At 36.9% G+C, this 17,015-nt stretch overlaps 1 protein-coding gene and 1 long non-coding RNA gene across 2 annotated transcripts; both read left to right on the top strand.

The window, feature by feature from the left end:
- Positions 1-6,620: 6,620 nt before the first annotated feature.
- LOC121302733 lies at positions 6,621-8,988 on the top strand. The gene is made up of 3 exons (XR_005947721.1): positions 6,621-6,856; positions 7,771-7,822; positions 8,821-8,988. It is a non-coding gene; the product is annotated as an uncharacterized LOC121302733 (long non-coding RNA).
- Positions 8,989-12,675: 3,687 nt separating this feature from the next.
- On the top strand, positions 12,676-16,722 carry LOC121302654 (deuterosome assembly protein 1-like). The gene is made up of 5 exons (XM_041232685.1): positions 12,676-12,755; positions 13,475-13,600; positions 15,352-15,465; positions 15,811-16,065; positions 16,484-16,722. The coding sequence occupies exons 1-5, from the start codon at positions 12,690-12,692 to the stop codon at positions 16,631-16,633; spliced, it is 711 nt and encodes a 236-aa protein (XP_041088619.1). The 5' UTR covers positions 12,676-12,689; the 3' UTR covers positions 16,634-16,722.
- The last annotated feature ends 293 nt before the right edge of the window (positions 16,723-17,015 follow it).

Raw genomic sequence — 17,015 nt, 5'->3', positions numbered from 1 at the left:
CAAATGTCTTTTTTTTTATATATATTGTTTCAGGTAATGTAATGGCACATGAAGGACACAAGATGTCTGTCTCTTAACCCCTAAACGGTCTGCCAAGAGTCAAATACCAACAATAAAAAAGCTTTTAATCTGCAAAGTATTGTGCAGTCAACATTTCTCACCTATAAAAAGCATTCATTTAAAGATGACTTTAATTAGTTTGTCAACCCAGAATTATGCAAATCAACTTGTTTAAGTTTTAAATTCAAGCATTTACTGTATATTATAAAAAAGAGACTTAAAAAAAATGTAATATTAAAAATATATACTTATTTTGGATTTAAAAATTAACCCAGAAACAACTAAGGGCACCCAAAGACTGTGAAGCAAATATTATGAATACAATAAAATTGGGATATATTGGTGTCATGTCTTATTTTCCTCTATCAGAAACAGATGGGAAATGAGGCGGAATTTGATACACACTAGAGGTACTAAAAATAACATTTTTAGAAGTAAAGCAGTTAAAACTAATTTTGAGTTAGCACCTGAGCTTGATTGAAATCTATGCCTTTGAAGCTTTACACTTAGCAATGCTCTCCCTACAAACCAAACTGAATTATTTTAATATTCAAAAGAGAGCTTAAAAAAAAAAAAACATCTCCGAGTTTATACTTCAAAGCAAATGAAACCTCAGTAGATTTTGCTGGAAATGTCTTCAGCTTCATAGAATGTACACCCCAAGAGCAGCATTGTTTGATGCAATTATGAACTAGAACATTTCCTGATAAAGTAAAAACAATACCCACTTTATTCAGTTCTTTTTTTGTGTGATTAGTTGAAAAGAGCTAATTAGATTCAGATTAGATTAAGCAATAGAGAAAATGAATTAAAAAATAACACATCAATGTTAGAAAAACATAGCATTATAAAAAGGTAGGCAGGAAAATGCATGTTTTTTTTGCATTTCAGTACACTATCGTTACTGCGTAATTAATCAGATCATATATTGTAAAACCTTACTTCAGCCACATCTATGATTTGATAAATAAGATGATTTGATAAATAATTTCTAAGGTCAAAGTTAGGTCTAAAAGCTTTTGCAGATGTTTGATTCCATTGCTTACAACCTGATGGACCCTGAAGTGGAAGCAGAGCTTATGAAACTACCCTTGGTAATTTTAGTACACTATGTTAACAGTTTTATCAGGCTTTTTCCAGTTATACTATGCATTTACCAAAACTTACCCTGGTTTCCAATGATTATTAATATGCTTCACCGTTCCTCATTCTTTGTAGTGCTTACCTATGCTTTGCCATGCTTTCACTATGCTTTATTACACTTTGCTAAGGTTTTACTATAGCCCGCTTTTATAAGGGTATTGAGAGGATCAAGAGCCAAAAGTTTGATGTTAAACTGTCACTCCCTCATAGCTCCATGGAAAACCCCAGGCACAGTTGTGACTTGTAAAATTATATATATATATATATATATATATATATATATATATATATATATATATATATATATATATATATATATTTGATAACATGACTCATACAGTTATATTCTGTTGGTAATACTGTTTTATACTTTTGTTGTGTTTAGCAAAATAATAAGAGATAATTTGACCCTTGTTTGCTGTTCTGGTTTGCCATTTAGAAATAAAAGGCAAGATGATTTACCCAGAGCAGTAATGACACGCTCAGCCCAAATCTAACCTGGTATATAATTCACGCTGTTCCAGCTTCATTTCCTTTTTGTAAATATACGTGCCTTTTTCATCCTGTTCTTTTGTGGTGTCTGTATAATACCTTATACAATACCAATAACAATATGTGCATGTGGCATCTGGAAAATCGGACACAAAAAAACCACACCCATTAACTATGTTAGGGATGATCAGTCAGAAATAAAGGCTGTGTTTGCATCCCCTGTGTTTCAAGTGATTGTGTTTTTAGAGGACAATTAATACAATCCCCTTTTGAGGACTTTATGTTCCAAAAAACATACAGAACAAAATCATTCTCTAGGAATTGGGCAAACGTCACATTTCCTTTGTATTTATTATGAAAGGTGTACTACAGCTGTGACCAAAAGCTTGAGACATCGTTTATATATATATATATATATATATATATATATATATATATATATATATATATATATATATATATATATATATATATATATATATATAATTTAAGTAATGTAATCAAAGACACTACCAAATGAAATTGCTGTCTACCGGAAGCCATAAAAGTAGAACAGCATTTCAATGTCACATTTTTCCTTCAGTTCCAGCAGCAGAGACTAGGTGCTTTGCCTTGGAATAAATGATCATTTTAAATCATGTCACCATTAGAACCTATTGGTAGCAAGTATACTTCGATATTTTGCAAAGCATTTCAATGCATTGATCATTCTGTATGCAGAAGCACTCTTCAGAATTACACATATAAAAAGCAAACAATTTACAGTTTTGCTTAAAAAACTGCAAACGATTTGCAACTTGCGTTAATTACTTGCCTGCTAGAGAACTTGTACCACGTTGACCTTGACTGATCCATTTCATTAGGAAATTATATTTTGTTCTCGTTCGTAATATTAACTTTTGCTTTTTTTTTATTTTATTTTTTCAATTTAATGGTTTACAATTTGGGCCAAATTGTTCATGTCCATTAAAGCAGCCTTTCAGTACATTCAGTAAACACATAGTTAACATGTAGTGAGCATCAAAAGAAACCTATCACTTATATTTAGATAAAATTCACTAGATGTGATCGAAAAATGACAAACTCTGTTTTAGAGCAGGTTCAGTGACTTTTTATTGTGCTGATTAACAATTGACATCATGAAGATAATGCAAAATGATCTGTTGATCTTGGGCAGGTGTTGTGACTCTTGGTCTCCCAGTTCATGGCCTGTCATTGACACAGTGTGTCTGGTTATATCGTCTCACCAGGTTTGAAATTGCTGGCTGTGAGCACCCAAGAGGATGACCCACAGTATACTGCCATAGTCCAGCCTCCAACATGCCGATTACACGAAGGCACTGCTCTCTTGACAGACATGGCATATTGTTTTTTGTATTTTTCTGTGATTTTCTTTATTGCTTTTATTCAAGCTTGCAATTCAATAGCTGAAATCACTCCATATCCAGTGTCCAATCAACTGCCTCACTAATTAGGTGATTAAGTGCATATTCTTCAGTCATAGTCACTCAAGCGTGTCATGGTCAAGGATGAATGATCGAGTGATTAAAAAGAAACCAAAAACATTTTGTCAATGTCCATCATTTATATACCTTATTTCTTTTCAAAAATAAATGTGTTATAATAGTGATAAGTTTCTTTTGATGCTCGGTATAGATACATGTTTGTTTTTGGGGTTTTTGAATTACAGTATTTTTTCCCTACAGGAAATTGCCCCTTTTAAAAATACAGTATGCAATACATTACTGTATTTTTTTTTTCAGCAAAAACAATGGAGCCTTGATGACATGGTGGAAGGTGTCATCAACTATAGTGTTTTAGGAAAATATATGTTGTGGTTGGTAATGATACGCAGTTATTTTATTTTTTTTTTTTTTTTTAATCAAATACAATTCAAGAAAGGCTATAGAATATTCATCTGCCGATTTAACTAAATTACATTTCATGTTCACAGCACATACAAGATAATCTGTTATATAACCCCATTTAGCTTTTAATTGAAGAATAAAGTACATATTTATAACATAAGTGCCATGCAATTAATTTACAATGGGTTAGGAGCTCTAACGCTAGCCAAAGTGCAAACTTCAAAAACAACAGCTGAAGAACATTTTACTGGTACTACAGCTTGTCATTTCCAGTGGTGAGTCTGACACAGTCAAAGTAAAAAAGGGCATTCTGAGCTGTGCTCTGTATTTGACTTCTCCTATCTGTGCAAATAAGGGTGACTCGTCGGACCACATCGCTTTCCTCCAGACATCAATAGTCAAATGGCTTCCCTACTTGGATTGTAAACCTTTTTCCTGGATCAGACTTGTGTGACAGTTTTGAAATGCAAGTCAAGAGAAACCACAAAATTCATCCACCAGTTTATGTGTTTCATGCCATATAAGTCAGCATTGTCACTATTGCATAACACATACCAAAAACATAAGTATAGACCATTCAATCACACATCTGCATACCAGCCATTTTATCATTTTCAATGAATTTCAAAACTGTTTTCAAAACACTAAATTCATAGATACAAAATGTTAAATAAAAAAATGACAACATTGTTTTGGCATACCTAGGGGGCTGTCCACACATTTAGGACAACAAGGGACCCTAGACTATGTGAAGCTTAGAGAGCTGAGAGAAGCAAAAACTAAAAATCAATTAGAAATTGCATTGCTAGTATATTTTAATGTGCTCTTTTATAGTGCTACCGCTGGTGTACAGTAACAAATATACATAAAAACATCTTAGGCCCAAGCCTTGCAGAAGAATTTATTTGCGCTCCGAACAAGAAAGCAAATGGACACAATTTATCTAATTTTCACTTTTTACCCCAGAGTGGTACCAAATTCAATTAACTGAAACTCACCTCTACAGGTCACAGATATCAATGTTTCCAATAATACCTCTATCACGGTGGCATGATAAAATAAGCCAACGGATGCTTAGAATTCAAAGCTGCAGTGCAGGCTTCCATGCCTTTAGGCTAATATTATACAAATCCATATCTTTTGGTGCTTCACAGTTCTTCAGGTTTAATATAACTGTTACAGGTCAGCTCAATACAATTCACATCACTTTGATACAAATTCCTGCATGCATAAATAGTATCTTCAAAGACTCCCAGGGTATGAAATGGCTGATTTAAAATATAACGAATGTGCAACGGTAGTGCTTAATTAAACCAGGTGAGAAATGAGTGTGTAGATGTTAATGAATCTCAAAGTAGGAAATAGATAGTGCTTCCCTGTGTGTAAAAAAAAAAAAAACAATGGGCCCTTTTCACAAGAACTTTATTTTTGTTGAAATTGAACAAATAGTGAGGCTTAGATCCAGCAAGGTTCCTGTAAGCAGATTTAGTGGAGAACACCCCCCCCCCCCCATTCAACTCTCTGAAGTGTTGTGTCAGAGATGCAATGATCTGTGATGTACTGCTGACCCCTGCAGGTGAAATGAGCGGGTGTGCGCTTTAACACAATGGGTCTGTTGTGCAGTGGATAGAACACTTGAATGGGGAGGTCCTAGTTCTTACCTAGCCTCCACTATGTTACATCAGAAGTCACTGGCAAATTCAACCCTGCAGCTCCTTCCACAGATGCTCAGCTGGATTGAGATGTGGAATTGAATGACAAATGCAGAGGAATAACTTGCCAGGACCTTGCTAACAAAAACATCTCCAAATGATTAGTCAGTAGCATGGACAGCTGGCATAAGACAACCAGGGCAAACTGATTACTGTGGCTGTTGCTATCCCCTTACTGTAATCAAGATATGAAACATACAGAGCCCCATTATGTTCTAATATTAAAGAATGGCATATTACACTGCAATTATATAGTTTCATAGTTCCTTTTAATTATTTTTTATTTATATTTCTTTTAATATTGTATGCCTGTTAAACTGGGTTATTTAACCCAAATGAAAGGGAAAATGCAGGCCTCTGTCTCCAATTCTTTCTACCACCTCACAGTGAAGTGTTTACCACAGACTGTTTTCCCTGTCATCCAGTGTTAATTAACACATTTAACTGCACCACAGTGAGGGAACTGCCATGTTGTTGTTTTTTATCTACAGCAAAAATCGGTATACCCTGAATTATAAAGAAGTACCAAAGAAAACAAAAGATCCTCAACACAACAAAAGAAATGCCAGTAAGAACTGTGTTTCACGCAATAACAACAGGTGTGAAAATTGATTTTTAAAAATGACACGAGCAGTACCACAGTCCACCACTAGAGTGCAATATTGCACTGATCCAAAGCAGTAGGTTAAAGTCAGTCGCTTTCTGTCAGGCTTGCGATTAAGCAGGCAAGAAAAAAGGTGTTCAAAAGTTGAACTTCCACTGTAAATTAGACAGCTTCAGGTAAATAGAGCTTGATATTTACTCGTTTTTGATTTATTATTATAACAGGAATAAGTCATTGTCTGTTTTCTGTGGAAGCAGTATTGATGTCTATCAGACTTTCAAACCAAATTCCGCTGGTAAACTGGCACTTTGCCAATTGTGTCAGGGTGATGTTATTAACTATACTGAGAATCTGCCAGAGCTAGTATAAAAGATATGAGCCTATACTAGACCTTGATGCTGATGTGAAACAGCCATCTGACGTGTCACATCAGTAAATGTATAGTTTGTATCAAATGGAAATAAAGTCACATTTATAAGAATAACACTATAGAATTATGACACACTAACCTCATCTGGTTTCATTATTTACCTACGCAAGCACCATAATACATAAAATCATGTTGTGCAGAACCCGCGGATAGCAATGCTGTGAGTGTTGGGACTCGGGACCTCGCGGAATACTGAGGCTTTGTTCGAGCTGTTATATTGGTCGATGCTTCTTTGTTTCCAGCGCCCTCTGCTGTGGATCATGTGTATTTTTTTATTTATTTTTTTGTTAAAGTGGCAGCGCCAAGAAGTGCAGCAACAGCGGGAAATTGAAAGAAGGCAGCGTATTATTAACTTCACAAACAGATGACTTTTTATCCTCACATCAGTTTAAACTGACCAGGGGTCTGGAGACTGAGTTCTGCCTCTCAGAGGTGAATACGAAGACTGTTAACTGCGCACGGGAAGATTTTCAAGAAATAACAGTGATCATTTACTGAGTGACAGCTTCGTTGTATTGTCCTTTAAATTCTGCCGCAGAAGGTATCTGTAAGTACCAGTAAAACGGTGGAAGTTTAATATTTTGTTTCACCTTTGTGTTACAGTTTGCAACAACACGTTTTGTATTTTTTTTTTCGATTTCCTATCCATTGTTATGCTGCAATCGTGGGAAATTAAAGCAACATCTTGTCAGTACCGTACACACAAAAGTGTATTTGTAGGCAAATTAACAAATATTATAACTTGATATTGTTTTGGCTGTTTATTATAAATAGAAATACGAGTTAGATATCAATACCCAAGCTAAGTACGTTCAGGTAATATGTCGGTTACTGTCTCAGTTAAAAGTATAGTGTTGTGCACAGGTACAATTTTCGTAGATCTTTGAGTGGTTATTACAGTTTGTACAGAGGTGTATTTGTAGGCAAATTAACAAATATTATAACTTGATATTGTTTTGGCTGTTTATTATAAATAGAAATACGAGTTATATACCCAAGCTAAGTACAATTTTTGTAGATCTTTGAGTGGTTATTACAATTTGCACAGAGGCCACTTGGTTGCCCGCAAGAGACCTGCAAATATGATTCGGCTGCTGCTGTAGTAGGACTTCCTGAATTCCTTCCTGACCTTCTTTGTTCAATTTACGTAAATCATTTATCCATGTCAATAATACAACAAACCCTTTGTAATTTTCCAAATCCTAAAATGCACCCTATATGCTATGGAATATGGACAATGGTGCGTGAGCATTATAGGAAAACCCACAGTAGAGAAGTGAGGAAGTATTGCTTGAGAAGTATAGCAGGGGGGTTATCGTCATTTTCTGTTCACCAAGATTATTAATATTATTAGCATCAATAATAATAATAATAATAATAATAATAATAATGAGAAATTTACAGAATGCCTATCAGTATTTAACGTTTTTTTTTTCTTTTTTTTTCCCGTTACCTCCACAGCTCCTGACATGGACCCTCTGATTGAAGGTGTTGCACAGCGTGGCCTTCAAGGGTATTACACATTATATTTTTCACACATGAAATACACATGTGTTTTATTACTGTTCTGCAGTAAAGAGAACCAGCAGCATATGTAGATAGTCTACCAAAGGGCTTTCTAATACACAGTTACTGTCCTCGATGTAGATAGTAGCTCCCACAGCCCTGTTTGTAATCATGAAGGATATGCTGTACTACTGTTCAAGACAAGTACTGAGTAAGCATCGCTCTCTGCCATCTGGGCCAGGGGATCTCAGCTTCTTTATAATGTATTGTTGTACCTTTTTCTCGCTGTTTGATAGGGGGATAAATAACAGTAAATCACACATTGAACACACATCTAACATGACACAGAGGAAGAAAAGGAAATGCAGAGAGGGGGAGAGATAGACCATCAGTCAGGTGGAGAGAGAGGCCTGGGAGGGGAGGGAAATTTAAACTGGGTCAGAAGTGAAGTAGGTCAGAAAGAACTGTAGAACGCACTCCTGTGCAGCTTCAGAAAACTGGCATGAACAGGTAGTGCATTAATTATTGAAAGCAGCATTACTGTTCTGGTAGTACTTGTGTTTGCTCCTTCCTAAGTACTGTATAGGTCATCGGATATGTGTTTTTGCGCTGGCTTTTTTTTTGTCATTGTAATGGCGTAGCTCGCGCACTCACATCACAGCCCTTTAGTATGGCCAGTACTGGAATCTGGTGTGTGATTAGGATCAACACTTCCACTCTAGTTAATTGTAGATAATGATTAACCTAATGATTCCTTTCTAGTGTTGATAAGATGCACAGCATGTTTTCAATAAACCTGACCCAGCTTCTCACAGAGTTTCTGATCTGCGCCTTAAATTTATGAGAGAGTGGACCCTTCTCACAGAATTTTAACTCCTGAGTTAGGTCTGTTTTCATAAACAGTCAGCTTGACTATGCAGGTAGGGTCAGTTGAACACTTGTTCCATTGCATTGTTATAAACACCAAGCAGTTGTTTTTCAAGCCTCCTGTTCCCCTTGCCCCAGGATTATCCCCTGTGAGGCGGAGCTGCAGGAGCTCATGCACCAGATCGACATCATGGTGAGCCGCAAGAGGTCTGAGTGGGAGCGGCAGAGGCAGGCGCTGGAGGCCCGGCTGGAGGTGCGAGAGCAGGAGCTGCTGAGCACTCGCTACTCTTTTGACAGCAAAAACCAGGAGGTGAGACATGAGCATAACCAGTATGGTTATTTTTTTATTTTTAATATTAATACAAGTTCAGATGGGTTTTCTTCGGTATAGTACACCTGATAGTCGCCACACTCGGTTATCAAGCTAGCGATGACCACATCATCAGACACAGCATGGTAATACCTAGGGAGCTACCAATGGTTAATATAATTACACTGAAATGGCCTGCACCACGGTGTAACCATGGAATTACATCAGGTAACAAGTTGATCACAAGCCAGTTATGATGTAATTACTGCATAAGAGAATACATCGTTTGGTAATAATTTAGTTATTACAATGTAATTAAATTACTCTTGTCAACGTAATCTAAAACACTACTAAAATTGGTATTAAATATTCTGAAAATGTAGATGGTATTAATTATCCCTTGTAAATCTGTAATGTAATAAGGTCTGAGTAGCAGTACCTCTGTGCTAAGAGATTAAACACTTTACCAGCAGCTTAAAGGGTGCATAACAACCTTTTTTTAAATTTTATTGTGTTACATGTTCCCATGTGTTGCTACAACTGTTTACGTAAGGTGTTATGTTGTTTTTTTTTTGTTTTTTTGCTTGTTTTTTGTTTAACATTTTGACCACTTTTTTAAAACTTTTAAATTGCAATTATATCAACTGAGTAGACTCTACTAGGCTGCCACTTGCTCTCACTGAAACCGGCGGTGTTGTTAAACTTTTTTTCTTTATGTTTTTCAAGAACTGAATACAAACATATATTGTACTGTACTGCAGTTCTTAAACATGGTAGTTTTTTTTTTTTTTTTTTCTGTACAGTGGTCATTTTATTTTTGCAGCATTCACTGTTTCCCGCCACCCTTGTTCTGACTGATGAGCCTGTATTGTTGTCACTGCATCTCTGGTTGAGTTACTCCCTGAACTCAGTTAGGGGTTACGGTGGCTGCTCAGAACTTACTTGTCCTCTAGTCTGTATCAAATGCATTATATTCATTTTGTTGTACCTGGAATTACAAACAAGTGATCAAAATATTTTAAATATATCACTATACAAACTAAAATAAGACATGGAAAACATTAAAGTCTAAAGAAAGCAGAAAAACTACAGTAAGTTACTGTAAAAAATAAAAATGCTAGTATCTGAATTTATGTCACCGAATACAAAGTATAAAGCATACCACACAGCATTGGAAAAAAAGAGATCCTAAACAGTACAGTATATGCACAGGAAAAGCAAGGCAAACTGCAATATTGCTATAACATAGCAAACGAATATGTCGAATTCAGGTGTTGAATGGTTGCTGAGGAGATGTCTTGAATAAAGGCAGTGATAACACGATTGCTTTATTTTTATATGAATGGGGTTAGCATTAGGCATTGCAAATATCACAGCAAGTTAAGGAACTGTATCGGTAGTTAAGGCTTTTTAAAATATCAAAACACATGTGTCAGCATAGACAAAAAAAAACTAAAGCAAAAAAAGCGACTCTGACACAAATTAAAACATTTTTTTTATGAGACAATATTTATTTCTGTAGTAGGTTGGTACCGACCAGCTGACCTTCCTAAGCAAGATCCATTCAGCCAGGTAAAGCAATCAGCATACAGGCTATACACCTATAGATAGATACGTACAAATACTTTATCATGCTTACTTCAACTTGGCGACACCAACTTTAAGGTCACTAGGGTTACTTTTGAAAGTTTTGCCTCGCAGCTTTAATTATGTAGAGCGCTTTGTGCAAAGATATACACAAATACAGCAAATCCCAATGGACCACTTTGGTCGCTTATTTGATGTCACTTTGTCATGTGATTGCTGAGCTCATTAATGCTCAGAGACAATGGGTCGATCCCCAAGGCAAAGCACTTGTGTCAGTACCCTTCTACGACCCAAGTAAAAACTATTCACCACATATTCCCAGAAGTGGTTCAAAGTTTATCATGTGTATGATTTAAACTCAGCAATTGCAAATACTCTCATGTTTGTATATCCCTCTAAAACCAGGCAGCACTTCTTGTCTACAGAATAACATTATTGGTTACTCACTGGGGAGATCAAAAGCCAGGAAGAAGGAGACCTCATTTTCATATCATAACCTGCCATTTGATTCTGCTGAACATGATCAGTAGTTTCACGTGAAATGAATTGTGGTCAAACTCAGACAGGTTCTGCCTTATCAGTGCACTCCTCCTCCAGCCCCCTTTGTAGTTGCCCATAATCATTTTGCAGTTCATAATGCTTTCTTTTCTTTGAACACATGCGTTTACCTGCTGTTGGACCATCTGAAACTTAGGGAGCATCTTCAGTGCTTATACTACACTACACATAAACACATAAACTGGCTCTGTTCTTTTCTATAACAGATTTCAGATAAAATAATCTGCCAGGTTTTGATCTGTGGTTGTGATCTTTTTTTTTTTTAAATGTTTGTTTAACGTCCCTTGAATAGTGAAGGGCAGGTGCGTCGAAATAAGTAAAAAGTGAAACAGGGAAAGCCTATGCTTTATCATTTTGTTTTTGTGTTTTGTAAACCAGAATTTTTAATGGGGAAGTGCAATTCTACAAGGCCCTGTTAACCTTTAATGAGTTTACAGCGTTCACTGCGCTTCACAATATAGTCTTCGAGACGTCCTACAGCACTTACACAACAGGAAACAATCTGAAAGAAAAAAAAGAAAAAAGGATTGGGCATCAGTGTGGGCCGGGTTTCAAAGGGTTAAGACACTCTGACACTAAACAATAAGCCACCACTTACCAGGGGTTAGTTCTAAAACCACAAGGGACACTGAGCTCAAGGTTTTCAGAGCTCATCTATTTACATGTAAAAACTGCAGGCCCCTGGGGACGAAGCTAGAAAGAAAATCATCATGTTGCAGTGTTCTTTGGGAGTTTTGATTGGCTCTGAATTGTACATCCCTATTTTGTTTTGTGATGTTGGAAGCAATTTTGCGTCTCGGGCACAGCTGTTCTGTACTGGCCTTTAGATTGCAGCTGTAATTGATATTTGTATCCGATGCTACCTTATTCCACAGAGGCTGGTTAGTGTAGCTCTCTCTGGAGGGTCAGAGGGCCAGGTCTCTAGTTAATTGAAACATTATTGTTCCTGTCAGTGCTGTCCTTGAACAACCCAGCCCCTTTGTCGTCTTTCATTTCAGGCTGTAAAGTAAGGACCATTCATAACAAATATCACGGATAGAGTCGTGGGGAATTTCAAGCACTTATTTTATTTTGTTGGAAGTAAATCATTTGATTGGGACTCTAGCCAGACCGTTTTTTCTTCTTCCTAGTTTTAATAATGGTGAGCTTGTTTTCAACCTCAACCTAGTCTAGCTGAGGGTTTTCAAATGGTCTTTTGGTATTGAGGAACACTTTGAGACAATTAAAGTAGGCCAATTAACACCAATTAGCCTTCACTTGGGTAATTGTATTAATAATACCATACGAACAGCTTGATAAAGTCCAACTAACTATTGAGTAAGTCGCCATAGTTGCCTCCACAGAAGGTAACTGTGTAAATCATGGAGGTGTAAACATTTCCACAAAATTTCCGTTTTATTCCTGCTTATTGAACAACTTACTCACAAGACTCTTTGATGACTCAGTTTTCATATATGTTTCTGTACACACCTAATTTGCTTTGCTCTGCCATTTGTAATCGCTTGTGCTTATGTCTTTGTAGGTTGGCAGGCTGCACCATCTGCTGGAAGAGATGGACAAGTCTAATAAAGCGACTGTGCAGAAGTATGAAGAGCAGCTCAATGGGCTTCAGTCTGAGGTATCCCCATTGCAAGAGGTCCACTGGTTCCAGTCAGTCAGTCCGTCAGACAGTACCTTTACACAGCAGGGGAATTAGGTTTCTATTCTGAATTTCACTAAACAGTCTTGAATTCGGAAAACCTGGAAACTGGAATACACAATTCACAATAGAAAAGGAATACCTCTCCTTATTAACACTGTATTCAGGGAATTGAAAAGGACTTTTATTGTTGAGACCTGCTTGTTTTAGTTAATGCATTTCAAGACTGGTTGCAAGTCAAGTCTATTACATCATTCATGATTTGGTGACAGAAGAACGTGTAGGTGCATCTCCTGTTACCTGAAGAACTCAACTTTCACTAAATTGATTTAAAAAAAAAAAAATTGTTATGTAATAAGATTAAGATTTGAAGGTTTGAAGTTCTGGGTGAATATCAGTACCTCTGTGCTATTATAGGTCAATAAATCATAACATATCTCATAAAATTGAAAATACATCTGATTACTAATGTAATTCAGGTGGAACATTAATCATTAATTTTGGTATTCTCAGTTAATGTGGGGTGTCTTAATTATTTATTGTACTGAAAAATCATTGTTAATCATAGTGTCCCTGATAATCTTGTTTCAACTAAAGCTAAAAATGATAATCACAGCTGTTACCAGGATGTTCAGTTTCTTCTCCAAGCCAGAGAAAAGGAACCCAGTGTTACACACTGCTGTGTTTTCTTCATACAGCTTGACAAACTGAAGAGCAGCTACGAAAAACTGCAGCGGCACCATATAAGACATGCGAGAGAGAGCAGCAAGGAAACAGAGGAGGATTCTCTCTTTGAAACTAGCAAGCTGAACGGAAAGCTTGAGGTAAATACATGTCCAATGAAAAAGCTGCAAGAAGGAAGAGCTGAATAGTTTGACTGTGTGATTAGAACTCACTCTGTTTTCCTTCTGGGTATTTTCATTTTGGATATTATGTGCTGGCTTCTCAAAGCTATGCATTCCAAACTGTCATGAGCGCAAGATCAGTTGTAACCTGCAAGACCCTTAATGAAATGTCTGAGCTGTTTATTTCTGGTGTGGCTACTTTACTAGATTTTCTTTTATTAAAAAAAAACAACTCAATTCTCAAAGTTTGAGGATCTAGCCCTTACTCTTTTAATTAAAGATCTGATCGATCCTCTCAGCTAACGAGGTTCCCAGCAGTGCGGTCAATATCCCACCAGTAGATGCCTTCTAAAGCTAACAGAATTGAAGAATCTTGAAACCTGATTTAAATGGATCTAGGGTATTAATACAGAATCAGAGGGTGCCAGTGTTTAAATACCTTACTCGTGTCTCCTGCTGTATATGAATTTCTTCAGCTTCGAACCGTGCTGGCGCTTCACGGTTCTGCTGCCCATGAAGAGACACCTTGACGTCTGTCACGCTCCAAATCCTCGAGCCAGGGAGAGACTCCCGGACTTTTCCAAAAACTGTTTCGCTCAAAAATAAAGGACTAGAAATTTTAAAAAAGGACAGTGTCATAATTTGCATTTGTGTGGACAATTAACCACACACATATATAGTGTCAGGTGATGCCAAACTAGTAGAAGCAGGCTTCAGTTAGAATAGAAGAGGAAAAAACACCAAAAGCAAAGCATTCCTAAGAGTTACAAGGACAATCAAGTCTGGTCTCGATAAACAGTATAGTCATTGTCCTCGTCTCATATTTCTTTTAAATGTAGTTAACACTGGCAAGCACAGCTTAATCCCACTTGAAGGAGCTTTAAGAATTGATCCATGTTTCCTTGCAAGCGTATTAGGTAAGGCTCTTATTACAAACAGCTTGTCTGAGTTTCAATCTGACTAACCATAACCAGCCTTCATTAAGATGCATCTCTAGCAGCATCCTACAATAAGAGCTACATGATTAACATATGTTTTTTTTCCATCCCTCAAAATCATATTTGCAGTGTGGGGGAATTCAGGTATTTTATAAATTTTGAGGCTTCCTCGCATGTATATATGACAAATACACACTGGTCATTTCTGAGTGCTAGTTTGTATTATTATTTTGTTTTTAGACAAATTCAAAAATAATCATACAGCACAGGTGTGAGCTTGGTTGTTTTACTTAGGTGAAGTAACGGCCTGAAAAAAGACTATATGCTCGAGAGTTTTAAAGTGTTTTCTTATTTTTCCATCGCTGTAGTGTTGAAAAGCATTCCATTTCTCATGTTTTTCTGTTGTGTAACAAACAAACCTTCCAGAGTGCACATCTCTACAAAGAAGAGGCTGCATTATTAAAAGCATTGCTGTCTGTTTGGAAAGATTCTGGTTGCCAAGTACTCTCTCTGCTCAATTATTATCATTATTATTTATTTATTAGCAGATACCCTTACCCAGGGTGACTTACAGTTGTATACAAAATAAAATACATACTAAGAATTACAGTACAATTAAGAGCAAGGTACAAAACACAATGACTTCAGTCCTAGTAAGAACAAATACAAAACTCAGTATGATTTGATATCGGGGCAATTCACGAGCAGGTGGGTTACTTTTGTGTTAAAAGAACAAGTGTAAGAAAATCTGTTAATAATGTATTTTATTTAATATATATGTTGTTGTTGCAGAAATTCAGGGCTAAAGCAAAAGAATGGGAAAAGCAGAGAGCCGTATATCAGACCGAGCTGACCTCACTGGAGTCCCATCGAAGAATCCTGGCAGACAAATGTGAACTTTTTCAGGTCTTTATACTGTACATTATAAAAAAACAAGAAAGAAAGAAAATGACATTTCAATATCAGGGCAATAGATTTCACACATCCTACCGATACTGAAAAATAACTCCTAACCAGTGGGACACAGGCACTTAATTCTGCTTTTGTCGGACTGGACAAAGGAGAATATTGGGCTGCCTCAAATAAGTGAGGTTTGTAACCTGATCTCTGTGTCCCAATGTTTTAACATTTGGTTTGGAAGGAAACTGTCTCTCTCCATGGTTTAAGGGAGTTGAGCATGAGGCAGTTAAAGTGGAATTGGTGGCCTCAAACAATAGTTATTTCTGAGCCCCAATGCTTTATTTTAAACAGCAAACTTGTCTGAACTACCAGAGCCAGCTGTCCAATCGGGTGGAGCTACAGGAAGAGGCAGAGCAGCAGCGGCAGTGTGAGGTCAGGGAGCTGAGGAGCGAGTTGGAGACGGCTCAGAAAACCTTGTTGAGCAATGAGGTCACAATCGACCAACTGAGAAACGATGTGCAGGAGCTGACCTCCAGGAGGAGAGAGCAAGCCGAGGAGACACAGCGCCTCCTGCAGGACCTGCGGCAGTCACACACACAGCGCCAGGTACAGTGCCATGTGCTTAATACAGGAGATCCAATTCTACGTTACCCAGAACTCTAGTACGGTCCTAAAAATAAACTTTGGCTCGGATTACATTTTAATTATGACGCAGCTATAGTCTTTAAATAAACTACCAAAAATCATAACCAGCAGTTTTGTGTAAGTTGGAGGAGGGGGAAATATTTAATGGTGGAATTACAACATCTCATTCAGTGTTATTGTGTTCTGATGAGGATGATCAGATACATTTAAATATTGACTTACATTCCCTCCATTTTATAACTTGCTGTAGTGGTTTTTTCATGAAGGCTGACCTGTTTCAAGTGGACTAGGTTATTTACATAAGAATTTTTGACCAGGGGAGTCATGTATCCTCTAGTTGTGAATGAATCCCAACACATTGCTTCTGACTTGTGTTTAGAAAGTGGAGGAGGAGCTCTCAGAGCTGAGGCAGGAGCTACACACGCGAGACGACCTCCAGAAGGCTGCCGACCTGGAGGAGAAGAAGCTGAGGAGGGAGGGGGCAAAACTCAGGGAACGGCTCACCAAGCAGATGAGCGCCATCAGGTAAGCCAGCTGACCCAACACAGGGAGGTTAAGGCGGATTTTAAGATCATTTGAATGGTTTGCTACAGATATTACCGCACATCTTTTAATGCATCAACCATATGCATTATAATAACAGAAATCTCAAAAGCTAGCACGAGTACCCCGATATGCCATGTAAATGTCTTCTGAACATTTGGCATGGTTTTTTTTTTTTTTTTTTTTTTTTTTTTTTTTTTTTTTTTTTTTTTTTTTTTTTTTTTTTTTTTTTTGTTTTGTTTTTTTTGTTTTTTTTTTTGGTGAATACATAAGTTTTGCCATTTTTTCCATAAACAAAAATGAAAAACTTTTATTTTTCCTTAAAAAAAAGCACAGGGACCTGTTTAGCTGACCTGCAGTCTTTCAAA

The sequence above is a fragment of the Polyodon spathula genome, chromosome 30 (genome assembly GCF_017654505.1).
Source record: "Polyodon spathula isolate WHYD16114869_AA chromosome 30, ASM1765450v1, whole genome shotgun sequence".
In the NCBI taxonomy this organism is placed as follows: Eukaryota; Metazoa; Chordata; class Actinopteri; order Acipenseriformes; family Polyodontidae; genus Polyodon; species Polyodon spathula.
The sequence above is the reverse complement of the archived record's forward strand: the minus strand, read 5'-3'. Positions and strand labels throughout refer to the sequence as shown.

Excerpts from the sequence above, each read along its gene's own strand:
- LOC121302654 (XM_041232685.1), top strand. The coding sequence starts at position 12,690 with ATGGACAAGTCTAATAAAGCGACTGTGCAGAAGTATGAAGAGCAGCTC. Across the intron at positions 13,601-15,351 it reads AGCTGAACGGAAAGCTTGAG|AAATTCAGGGCTAAAGCAAA; the intron begins GTAAATACATGT and ends TTGTTGTTGCAG. Across the intron at positions 16,066-16,483 it reads AGTCACACACACAGCGCCAG|AAAGTGGAGGAGGAGCTCTC; the intron begins GTACAGTGCCAT and ends ACTTGTGTTTAG.